Here is a 13,744-nt window from a genome sequence, read left to right on the forward strand (position 1 = left end):
AAAAAAAAAAAAAAAAAAACTATTTTGGAAATAGAAACAATACAATTTGGTAACTGATTAATAAAGGTGGTAGAAGAAAGAGAAGTCAAAGATAAAATAGACTGGCTTGGGTTACCAATGTCCCTGAATTCAAATAGGGAACTCAGGAAGAGGAGCAGGTTTGGAAGATGGAAAGACAAGAAATTTGATTCTGGATATATTTAGTTTAAGGTGACAGTTTGACATCTAGGTAGAAATAATTGATAGGCTGTAGTAAACCAAGGTGAAAAGTAGAGATAGTAGCATAAAGGGAAATTGAGAGAGAGAGACAGACAGGTAGTATAGAGAGTGGAGTTGAGGATTTCTCCTATTCTAGCTCATACTTAGGAGTTTGAACTTGATACAGATATAAACATATTTATTTATCCATTCATTCAATAATTCATTTATTCAACCTTTATTGAGTTTATTCTTTGTGTTAGGCCAAGTACTAAACGTGGGATTATAAAGATTTCTAAACTACGGTTCCTCTCCCAGATCAGGTTACAATTTAGTGAGAGACAAAAATTTAGAAAATCATCACAAAGCATAAGGAGTTCTATATAACAGATTTGGTGAAGTACAATGAGAGACCTACATAATTGAGCAACAGATTGTCTTGAGAAATACATACTTCAAGTGAAAGTGATAATTGAGCTTAATGTTTTTAAGTGTGCATATCATGAGGTGAAGAACCAGATAGCTTTCAAAATTCTTTTCAGCTTGGAGATTTTGTTTATCTTGCAATTTTATCAAGAAAAATATCAGAAATGAAGAAAGCCAAGTGACCTCTTTAAAACTATTAGATCTTTAGGACTTCCTTCTCACTACTTCTTTTAGTCTTAAAGTTAGAATGTTAAAAGTGGGCAAAAGATTGGAGAACTAGACATTTTAATGAACACCAATAGTTGAATTTCCAATGGATAATAATTACTTTGTGATTTACTTTATCTAAATTTATTCAATAAGCATGAGTTTGTAGAGTCATAAGTACCAACAAACAATGTAAGAGTAATTGATTTCATACACATCACTGAATTTTAAAAGAATATTTTATCAATCTTTCTCCTTTGCCTTGAAATTGTTTCTAGAAACAGAGGGGGAAAACCGAGCCCAACATACTGACCTTGTTAACATGATATGTTTCTTCAGCTGTGTATACTGTATCACAGAAGCATCTTAAAACTTCCTTTATTTTTATATACATGTCTTGTTTGTAAAGAAGGGATAATGTAAATTACTAAAGCTCTGTTGAGGCTGTGCAACATGGTCATCAAGAAAATCATGTGCACTGTCTTGGAAATACATGGTTACCCTATTTGCAGACACATTGGGTCCTTTCCAGAGCAATTTGGCACAGCTTTAAAAAAGCCTTTTATTTTCTGTTCATTTTCTGCCAATTCACTAAAACCCTCAAAGTAGGATTGGAAACTTGTGTTAATTATGGTTATATTGATTATGGAGTTGTATGTGCATGTATATTTGTATGAAGATACAAAACACTTCAGTAAGTCTTCTTGAGAGCTACCCAATTTGGCAGTCTGCTTTCAGGAATCTCATAACATTAGCAAAACCACATCCTTTGCTGCTTACTGCAGAAAGTAAGAATATCCAATAAATATTCTCTGTTCTCCAGTAAACAGAGGAATAATTTATTTGTTGCTATAAAGGCTTATGTTTCTACTATGGCTATGGAATTAGGAATGTTAAAACATGCTTTTATTGTCTCTTTTGTAACAGCCCTGATAAAGTTTTAGAGAAAGCTTACTATGTGAGATTATGTTGCATAATATGTGGAAATAGTTCCTGCACTGAATTATTACAATATGTCATATATTTGTCTGTATAGAGGTGAGGTAACTTGGTAAGAGGAAGATGCATAACTCTAAACAGTTCTCTAAGATCACCTCAACCCAGTCCTGAAGAGTTACATTCTATGTGTTGTATCAAGATTTTATACACAGGTTTCTTATATTAATATAAACCATTTTATTCTCCAGGCAGCATTTAGTTAGCTGAGAAATATTTATTGAGTTTATACAATGGGCAGTGTACTGTGACTTGAAATCAAAATTAAAACTTGATCTTCTGTCTGCTAGGAACTTGTAATCCTCTGAAACTTGAGCACATGTAAAAAGTTAAAATGCATATAAGTGAGTAGTAAGGAGTTCAGAGGAGAGAATAATCTGTGTGGCCGTTTTTCTGGGAGACTCAATAGAGAAATTGGGATTTAAATTGGCCAGGTTGGATTTGGCCAAGTGGAGCCAAGGGATGAGACATTCCATGCAACAGGTACAAAATGAACACCGGGATGGTGGGCAAAAGTAAACCTACCTGACTGAAAAAAAAAGGCAGGAAGCAGAGTGGGACAGATCTTAAGTATAAAGTGGAAGAGTTTGAATACTAACCAAGCCCATGGGAGATTTTTTTTTTAATGTGGTAAAAAGTGCATAACTTGAAATCTACCGTCTTAAATTTTTTACTGTACAGTATTGTAACACTTAAAATGTATGCACATTGTTATACAACAGATCTCTAGAACTTTTCCATCGTGTATGCCTGAGATTCTATACCCATAGAACAGCAACTCCTCATTGCCCCTTCCCCCCAGCCCCTAGCAACCACCATTCCATTTCCTGCTTCCGTAAGTTTCACTGCTTTAGATACCTCAATAAGTGGAATCATGCATTTTTTGTTCTGTGACTAGCTTATTTCACTTAGCATAATGTCCTCAGGGTTCACTCATCTTATAGCATATGACAAGATTTTCTTTTTTAGGGCTCAATAATATACATTTTCTTTATTCATTTGTGTGTCAGTGGACGTTTAGGTTGTTTACACCTCTTGGCTATTGTGAATAAAGCTGCAATGAACATAGGAGTACAAATATCTCTTTGAGATCTTGTTTTCAATTTCTTTGGATAAATACCTAGAAATCCTTTTCCAATTTTTTTGATTGGCTTATTTGTTTTTTTTTTTCTATTGAATTATAGGAGTTCCTTATGTATTTTGAATATTAACCCCACTTGGATACAATGTTGCCATGTTAAATACATGTTGTAGGGTGTTTCCTGAGTTAGGACGTTTTTTAGTTACTTTGAACAGGTTTTCATCCAAAGAGCAATTAATTTTTAACAACTTGTATTTTGTTTAACAAAATATTTTTTATAGACTTGAAATTCCTGGCCCAATTCATACTGTCATTTTCTTCTGCAAATTGCCCTTCTCTTTTTACCATCTTGTCTTGAAAATAACATTCTGTTCTTCAACTAATGAGTAACGAAGAACTAATGAATTATTCAAAACTAGCAAGTAATGAGTTCCAGACTCTGCCGGTCTCTTCACAGATATTAAAACACTATTTATCCCCTTCATCTGTTTTCAGACTTTGTGGACACGCTATTATATATTTATTATACTATTACCAACTTAACAATTGGACCCATTACTTTAAATTTAGAAATGCTTTTTCTGAAAAGTTGTTTGGAGGTTGAAGAATAACATACCAAGCAGATTATTTGAACATTAATATAATGTTTACAAATGAGTTTATCCTGTTTCCCAATGTTTTGAATGCCCTGTGGTTTTCCACTCATCTATCTTCCTACCCCTATTTTGATAATTTTTTAATAGGAAATGAGTAATACCAATTAGTATTGCCCTTTTCCAGATTAATTCTGATTGATCAAAATGTCAATTGATCTAGAATTTGTATTATGTATTCTTATATTGCTTTTACAGGGACTCCTTGGAAATAGAGGGCCTCCTGGACCTCCTGGTCTCAAAGGAACTCAGGTATGGAGGAAACGAATGGATAGGTCAGCTAGGTGTTTAATTCAAATTTTTCCTTTTTATTTATTATGGGACTTTAATTTTGGCTTAAAGCAACCATTGTATTAGTGTGGACAATTTTTGCTATCGAGAATTTTGAGTTACCATTTTATATTGGCAGTTATAGGATATTTGGAATCATTTTACAGTGTTCTGAATTCATTAAGTGATTTATGTCAGTGATTTCCAATAGAATGTCTGAAGAATATGCACCCAGAGTCTCACTCATATGTACTAGAACTTATATTTACTATTTGTGACTATTTTATATTTATGAGCCAATAAATTATATTTTAATATAATTATGAATTAAGGAACATGTTTATCAAATGAATAAGATACACTATATGATTCTAGCAAGGTCTATATATATTATTCAGATGTGGTAACATCAACTATTTATGTAAAGGTAAATCAGGATATTTAGTAAATATGTCTTTAAATGAAGTGAAAACATTTATTACTTTTTTATTCTCTTAGAAAATAATGGATAAAAGTTCATTTTTGTGTCTCACCATATAGTTTTTGATCCCAACAAGAATATACCAGATTTTTATATTTTATGACATTATAGCTGATTTGACCCTAAGAATATTGGACCTATACATTAGTCAAAAGTAAGCTCTAGACATTAGCTCCCATTAGATGGGATCTGATATATCTTTGTATTTCTAGAGCTTAAGAGAGAACTGAGACTCAAAAACATAGTTATTGAATGAAAGAAGTATCAAAATGTACCTACAGCAAACATATTCTATATAAGTAAATTTTTAATTTACCAATATGTATTTATTTTCTTTTGTTAGGAACTTAGTCCAGTTCCTCACTGTGTCAGAGAGATACTAAACCCAAGAAATTAAAGATTATCCATAACTAATGGTCTCAGTGATTCATCCTCCCGGTTTGTGATACCCTAATCACTTTCACTCTTCTCCACTCACAATATTCTATATATACCTTGTATCATCTATCAATGCCATACATATATACAATAGAATATTATTCAATCATAAAAAAGAATGAAATCTTATCATTTGCAACAACACGGATGGAACTAAAAGACATCATGTTAAGTGAAATAAGCCAGGCATAGGACAAATTTAACATGTTATCACTCACATGTGGGAGCCAAAAGTTTTAAAAATTGAAATCATGGAGATAGAGAGCAGATTGATTGTTACCAGAGGCTGGGAAGGGTAGCATGGTCGGGGGGATAAGTGGAGGTGGTTAGGGTGCACAAATACAGTGGGATAGAATGGATAAGGTAAATAAGATCTAGTATTTGGTGGGCACAACGGAGTGAATATAGTTAACAATAATTTGTCATATATTTTAAAAATCAAAGAAGTAGAATTGGAATATTCCCAACACAAAGAAATGATAAATTCTTGAGGTGATAGATACCTCAATTAACCTGATTTGATCATATACAAATGTATACCTGTATGAAAAATCACGTGTACCACATAATTATATAGAATTATTATGTTCCCATAATAGTTAAAAATAAAAATTAAACGAATAACCCAATAGTATTAATACATGCCTCTCTTAGGGTAGACGTGGGGTTGTCATACAAAAAAGTGTGATGGGGTGATACAGTTCTAAAATATGAGAAAATCGCAGCATTGTTTTCATCACGTCTCAGAATGAACTTCACACTTCAGAATAAATAGAGAAAATAAGGGTTTACATTTTTAAAACTTGTTTTAGGCCATGATATGTTCTCATTTTTTTTAAGGGAGAAGAAGGAACAACTGGACCCTTTGGAGAACTGGGGCCAAGAGTAAGTCTGATATAAATAATTTTTCACACATGCTTCTTTTGAAATCAGTTGTTCTGTAAATATTTTTAATAGCACATAATTTTAAATTACAGCAAAAGATAAAAATTAAAGCAAACCATAGCTATAAAACCTCCTAAGATAAAATAGGCCAATAACTGGAATTTTCAGGATTATTTTGAATGATATTATGCTTATCATATTATTTGCTAGTTTTTTTCAGTGGTCTTTTGGTCCTAGTAATTTGTGCAAATTATTTATAAATTTCTCAAAATGTAATAGGAAGCTAAATACTTTAGCCATTTTATTAATATTCTGGGAATTTTTGTTTTCTAAGTGTGTTAGTAAAATTATGGAAAACTAATAATATGAATTTTCTCCAATTTCATCAAGTAATACCATGTGGTTATATATGAATTATTTGTTTTCAGGTTCTGAAATGAATTCTTAAAGCATTTTTGGTATCATGATCAAAGTTTACATTATCATGAAATATTAAGGTATATGTGTTACATTTACTTTAAGAAGCATTAGATTCACATGAAATATATCTCATTCTCTTTTCTTGAGAACATAATACCTAAAGTGCTGGTTCTTAAAACATTTTCACATTTAAAGCGACAATAATTATTTCTTTTGCATCTTTACCCCACTAGTACATATATTGTGACTATCCCATTGAAAGAAAAAGAATTTTTAATTTATTTTTTTCAAGGAGAGTTATATAACAGAAAAAAATATTATTTGAGCCTAGTGAAATTGATTTTATTTAAAATCAATTGATTTCCCTTGGAAAATAGGGGAACCATACTTACTTCTTGTCTACTCAGTTTTTATATTTATTATTTATTTATTATTATTCTTTCTACGGTTGGTTGAAAATCATTTCGGGCCTGCAATTGCTATAAGTATGTCATATAAATCATCTCTAATCCTGAAACAACTGTAAAAGATATTGCCCCCATTTTTTAGATGTAAAAATAAGGTTTCAATATTACATGTTCAAGTATAACATTCTCAAAATCAATCTAATATGATAGAATTTAAATAGGAATAGGTTATAACTCCATTAGTAATGCTCTGAATTACTTGATTTCAAAGAAATTATAAATATGCTGATGCCAGATTCCAATGAGATTCTTTCCGTAATGTAGATATGATGTATAACTATTTCTTAATATACTGTAGTACCTGAATTTTATGCTATTAAACATGAAATGAATATTCTAGCAAAGGCTCTTTTCAACCAGTGTAAATAAAAATGGATTACTGAAATTATTTTGTAAATATCATAGACAGATCCAATCATTTGGACTCCTAACGAGATTTCTTGTCCTATCTCACCAAATTAATTAGAGAAAAATTGATATTTAATAAAAATAGGATGATTTTCAATTCTTTGCTCTGTTTTGTGCTTGGTAGAAAATCATTAGATAATTTCAGCAAGGCAGAAGCAAAAATTAGAAGAACTTTTTGGCTAGAAGTCCTAAATACAATTTTAAGTTGCTAAAGCTTTTGTATGTGGTCAAAACAGAATGAGACACGGACTTGGCGGGGGGGAACCAAGGGCAACACACGTAACCTAAACATCTGTACCCCCATAATATGCTGAAATAAAAAAAAAATTAAAAAAAAAAATAAAACAGAATGAGATCCTGAGGATTGTTTTGTTTCACTGTATTTTAAGAGGGGAAAGTATAAGAATATTTAACAGACAACAATAGTAAAATCCAAATATAGAATGCCTGGTAGATACTATTATTTAGTGTTCTATGTAGCAGTCTTTCCCCACCTCTTTTTTCCTCATGGATTTGAGTTTGTCACCCATATTGGTTGAGGCATAGGGATCTCCCTAGTCAAATATTTTATAATAAGATAGCAGTTGACTGATATTAGAAACTATATACTATAGGTTAATACAGCCAATATCCAGGATATTGACTTTCTCTCCTCTAGTGATCTTATCCACTCCCCAACCACCATCTTCTTTCTTTCTGATATATTTTCTCTTGAAGTCCAATCTAACAGCCCCAATAAGAATTTCAATCCATTAATCCTGTTGCTTTTCCATTCTTCCTTATCTCCCTCTAGACTCCATATCCCTCCTCATCCTGTTTAAGACATTATAATTATCGCTTTGATTACATTCTGAATTCTCTCTTCATACCAATTTAATCTTTTACTTTTCTAAATTATTTCATACTGTTTCTCTCTTCAAACTCCATTGACTTCTCTCTCATTCTCTTTCTAAACCTTTACCTTGTTTCCTACTTCCCTGAGAAGATTAAAGTAATCAAAAGAGAACTTTCACAATTTTCTTTCATTGCATCTACCCCCCTCCTTCTATGCCCGTTTACTACTCTGCCTTCTCTCCTGTTATTGTGGATAAATAGGCCATCTTTTTAGCTAAGGTCTAAACTCCCACTTGTTCACTACCTACCTTGTTCTCTTGGGTACTCAAGAACATTGATCCAGAAGTTCTCCCTTCTCTGTCCTGTATGTTAATTTTTTTCTCTCTTTTGAATCATCCTATCAGCATATAAACATGTTATTATTTCTTCCATCTTAAAAACAAAAACAAAACTTGCATTGACCTGACTTTCCCCTCCAGGTATTACCTTATTTTGCTCCTTTACTTTTCAATAAAACTCCTCAAAAGTGTTTTCTATACATGCTCTTTCCCATTTTTCTCTTCTATGTGCTTAAACCACTTTTGTCCCCACCACTCCAACACAAATGATCTTACAAAGGTTATGAGTGTAGCTGAATCAAGTGGTCATTTCTCAATCCTCATAATCCTCATATTATTCAGCACTCATGCCCTCAGAATTTGACAATATCGCTCTCCCTGGAAACAATTTCTTCACTTGCATGATTTTCCTCCTAACTCTCTATCATCAAATTTCCTATTTTCCTCATTTCTTCAAATTCTACATGTTGAAGTACCCCAAGGCTTGATCTGTGACCTTCTTTTCATTTCTGTCTACCCTCACTACCTAGATGAGCTCTTCTGGTTTTATAGCTTTAAATACCACCAAAATGCTGATGATTTCAAAAATTATAACTTCAAATCAGAACCTTCTACCTGCTAAACTCTGGATTTGTGTAACTACCACAATATCTCTCCACTTAGATGCCTAACAAGCATATGAAACTAAAATGTCCAAAACTCAGCTTCTAACTTACTCTCTAAACCTGTTCTTTTTAGCCTTCCTGATTTTATCTGTTCAATTACTCAGATTAAAAGTCTTGAGTTCATTCTTGACTCTTCTATTTCTCCTGCATCCCACACATAACCTACCAGCTGTTCCTGGAGGCTTTACCTTCAAACTATGTCCAGAATCTTACCACTTTTTGGAGGCTCCTCTGCTGCCACCCTGATCTATACCACCATAATATATCACTTGGATTATTGCAATAGACTGTTATTTGGACTCCCTGCTTCTGTACTTGCATCAGAGTGATCCTGTTAAAACATAGAGCTTATCAGTTTTCTTGTCAAAGCTTGTGTAAGGCTTCTTGTCTCAGAGTGAAAGCCAAAGCCCTTACTGTAACTCCCAAGGCTCTAGGTGACCTGACTTCCCAGCCCCCTTTCCTTACTTTGACCTCATCTCCATCTCCTTGCTGATCTTCTCTTCTTTTAATTCTTCTCCAGCTCATAGTCCCTCCAACACACCACGTGCATGCCAGGAGTCGTGGCTTTGCACCTGCTCTTTCCCTCTACCTGGAATACTTTTCCTTTAGATAGCCACATAACTTGTCCCTTTCTTTAAGTATTTACTCAGATGCCACCTTTTCAGTGAGGTCTTATTCCCTGGAAATCTTATGAAAACATTCAACAAAACTCTCAAAGCAGTTTATGTCTCTCTTACCTGTTTAATTTGTTGTCCTTCCTAGTAGCACTACCTAACATGCTATATATTTTACTTATTTTTAAAAGTCTTGTTATCCCCACTAAAATACAAGCTCTTTGAGGGCAGGTATATTTAGTGTACTCCTTGATACTCAGCACCTAGAACTCTGCATGGCACATAGTAGACAGTCAAATAGTTGTAGAATGAATGGCTAATGAGTACGATAAAATACATCTATCAAATAATTTCTTATTCATTTTATAAGAATAGCCTAAATTTCATAAACCTTAGGAAACTTTCAAAAATGAGAATGACTAAACATACCTCTTTTTTTCTTTTATTCTCTTCTCTTCTAGGGAAAACCAGGTCAAAAGGGATATGCAGGTGAACCAGGACCAGAAGGCTTAAAGGTAAAGCAACTGACTTTATTATCAGTTTTAAAATATAGTCATTAAAAAGATAAAATTGTGACTTTCATATAATTGAGAATCTATATATTTATATCTATATCTACCTATATACAGATTAAGTGTTCCTATGTGAAATGCATGGACCCAGAAGTGTTTCCGATTTCAGATTTTTTGGATTTGAGAATATTTGCATTATTTATAATAATACTTACCAATTGAGGATCTCAAATTTGAATATCTGAAATCTAAAATGCTCCAATGAGCATTGCTTTTGAGTGTCATGTTAGCATTCAAAAAGTTTCAGCTTCTAGATTTTCAGATTTGGGATGCTCAACCTGTATATCTATGACTGTGTCTATAACTAAATATTTGCATATTGAATTGAATAAAAAAATGTTAGGATAAGATTTGTAGGTTAGACACAGGGCAATAAACTATAATTTCAATAGTTATCTATTCTATCAGGCATAAATCTACAAGTTAATATAATTTTACTAAGTCTGGGGCTTTTAATCACAAGTAAACATTGAGTCTAGCTGAGTGTGTTCCTTAAGTAATCACTGGGTAGATTTTATCACTTCATGACACTGAAAAGATGTATCACCCACTTTTTGCTTTATTTCCAAGGTTTGGCTGATTTTTTATAACACCAATAAATATAAAGTAATGCTGTGGTTTAAAATATATAGACAGCATTAAGGCCTGAAAGAAACTAGCTTATAAGAATTGATGATTTTTGCAAATTTAAAATTTAACTAAGAATTGAAAAAAGTCACAGCACTATTGCTAATTTTCCTAAAGCTGTAGTTCTTTATATTAAACATTATTTTTATGATGCTGGAATCTAAGGAAAAGCTAAATACCCTTCAAGATAAATAAAGAAATATGAGCTAAATAAAGTATTTTTTAATATATCAGCATGTCCATGGCTGAAATTATCCTCGAGTAATTTGTATACCTGATTCTTTCTCAAATTATATGCAAAAACTCTTCAAAAATAGAAGAGTTGGCTGGGCGTGGTGGCTCACGCCTATAATCCCAGCACTCTGGGAGGCCGAGGCAGGAGGATCACTCAAGGTCAGGAGTTCGAGACCAGCCTGAGCAAGAGTGAGACCCCGTCTCTACTAAAAATCTAAAGAAATTAGCTGAATAACTAAAAATATATAGAAAAAATTATCCAGGCATGGTGGCACATGCCTGTAGTCCCAGCTACTCAGGAGGCTGAGGCAGGAGGATCGCTTGAGCCCAGGAGTTTGAGGTTGCTGTGAGCGAGGCCGATGCCATGGCACTCTAGCCTGGGCAACAGAATAAGACTCTGTCTGAAAAACAAAAAAAAAAATAGAAGAGTTTTATAAACAGCTTAATCAATTGTGCTTTACTGGGATTAATCCCTATATTGCCAGATAGCTCTAGGCAATCCAACTGTGAGCTACCATCCAGTAAAACTGGCAAGAAACTGAATCTCAAGTCATTATTTATATCCTGCCTTCTGTCTATAATCACACTAGAATCTAGGTGGCTTCTGTGTTACTCAGTAAATGGAGGAGGTTCTCTAATGTTCATTCCTCCCTAACTGCCACTGATATTTGTGTTTCAGTGTATCGTAAGGATCAGACCTGGCACTCTTTGGGGGAGTTGGTTAAGGATCACCACCTTTCACAGAACCCTAGGATCTCTGTTCTCTTCCTAGTCCTGGGGAAATGTTTTCTCTGTCATTGTCCTCAGAGACAAGTCACCTCTTACCTTCAGGCTCTCTGAAAATTAAAGCAAGAAGGCAAATAATCTGCAAACAACTTTGCTTTCTGACTATTAACACAAACCTCCCCTGAGACTAAGTAGCACAAAGGGTTCATCTTCCTTCTTGGAATTTGAGAGGGACAACTATGGGTAAGGAAGGAAAAATACTAGAAAATAAATGAACTGTATATTATCCTGCCATAAATGTTCTATGAAAGCTGTCTAATGAGCTATCAAAAAGTAGGTATTACAATGGATTATGATGGATTACTCTTTACTATTTATCTGAATACCAAAATTGAGATGAAAATTTGTACAGATTTTGAAAGTTTATTACTCATGGTGAGTATTTGGTTTCAGTGCTTAAAATCAGTACTATCAAAATATAAATGTGAACCACAGATGTGAGCCACATTAAAAAGTAAAAGTAAAAAACAAACAAACAAAAAAGAAGTAAAAAGAAACAGGTAAAATTAATTTAATAATATTTTATTTAACCCAAGATATCAAAATATCTAACATGTAATCAATACTAAAATTATTAATGAGGTATTTTATATTCTTCTTTTGTACAAAGTCTTTGAAATTTGATGTGTATTTTATACTTACATCACCTTTAAATTCAGACTAGCCCATTTTAAATGGTAGCCACATATCATTAGTGGCTATAGTATTGTTCAGTGTCTTAAAATCTTACTACTCCACACTGCAATATGATTACTAATTTATAGATAGTAATTGATGGTTTAATCCCCTGTTTCTCTAAACAAATGTACATTCCTGTTAGGATCAGTTCATGTGGTACTCTAAACTTAGTCTTTTACCTTTCATTAATCTATACCTTTGCTCATGCCATCCCCCACCACTAAAAATGGCCCTGTCTCATCACCAGCGTAAGTATCACCTTTTCCTCAGAGCCCAGCTCCGATACAGTTTCATAATGCATTATTTGAAATTAATAATGTTTGGATTGTTTGAAAAGTAATATGGTGCATAGACTGAATTTTACTTAGCATTGCCAGCAGGCTGTGGAACAGCAGATCATACTCAGGTACATTAATATTTCTGTGGTGAAATGTAAGGATGTTCAGATTAATTGTGATAAATCAAGGCTATACATGAACTCAGATCAAATTAAGTGTTGCTGCCAAATAAATTCAGGTTAGGTCAAGTGTGCCACCAAATCAGTTGTAAAAAACTTTGGATTTTCAGAGCTTTATGGACTGCAACATTGTGGTTCCGGGGCTATGAATATGTGTTGCTTCTCCAGTGTTGCCAGCTCTAGCTACCCCAGCTGACAGGGTGGCTGCTCATAGAGCTCCTTTAATACTCAATCTGTGGCATGTTTTCTGTTCTACCTGAGCAAATAGAGCATCTCTGTGTGCAAGGTTTATTTTTTTTTTATTCTTCTTAATATCTTTCACAGTGCCTACCACTCTGCATTTTACAGAGTACACCTCAATAAATATTTTATTTTTAAAAAACTTATCTATAAAAGTGTTTTAAAAGTGATTAAAAGTCACAAATAGGAGAATATAATTTAAGAATATAGGTTATTACTATTTGAATGAAAATAGAGGAAAGACCACATTCTATAGAAATACTATAACAGTTTTGAATAACTTAGGTTTCCTTTGCCTTTTTCTAGCCTATAATTAGATAATTACATTAGAAAGGAAAACAGAAGATCTGCCATAAATAACCTTATTTGAAAAATAATCATTTTTGCAATTTTATGTTCTTTATTGACAGGGAGAAGTAGGAGATCAAGGAAATATTGGAAAGATTGGTGAAACAGTAAGCTTATTTTATGCTCTTTTTTTTCAGTCATCTGTAAGCATTTTTAGGAATCATCTTAACCTTGATCTATTAGCCATAATCATATGACTCAGAACCAGAATAATTCTTATCTACTACAAATTTAAACTCACTTGTAATATTTCTACTAATAAATAAAACCTATTATACAAAAGAGAAATGAAGGAAAGTACACAATGATGTTTTCATCCATATAAATTATATTTATGATCTTAGGAACATTCTTTTTTCTAATATTTGGTTTTCAATTTTAGTTCTGATTACTTCAATCTAAATTCGACCTTAACATTATT

The 13,744-nt window shown here is 32.9% G+C and overlaps 1 protein-coding gene across 1 annotated transcript in view; it reads left to right on the top strand.

Annotated features, from left to right (window-relative positions):
- Positions 1-13,744, top strand: part of COL24A1 (collagen, type XXIV, alpha 1) — a 342,918-nt gene that overhangs the window by 155,028 nt on the left and 174,146 nt on the right. The window contains exons 20-23 of the mRNA XM_012661028.1: positions 3,760-3,813; positions 5,591-5,635; positions 9,843-9,896; positions 13,386-13,430. Of these exons, the coding sequence (XP_012516482.1) occupies positions 3,760-3,813; positions 5,591-5,635; positions 9,843-9,896; positions 13,386-13,430 (198 nt within the window). The remainder of the gene's footprint in view (positions 1-3,759; positions 3,814-5,590; positions 5,636-9,842; positions 9,897-13,385; positions 13,431-13,744) is intronic.

This window comes from Propithecus coquereli, unplaced genomic scaffold (genome assembly GCF_000956105.1).
Source record: "Propithecus coquereli isolate 6110/MARCELLA unplaced genomic scaffold, Pcoq_1.0 Scaffold7, whole genome shotgun sequence".
In the NCBI taxonomy this organism is placed as follows: Eukaryota; Metazoa; Chordata; class Mammalia; order Primates; family Indriidae; genus Propithecus; species Propithecus coquereli.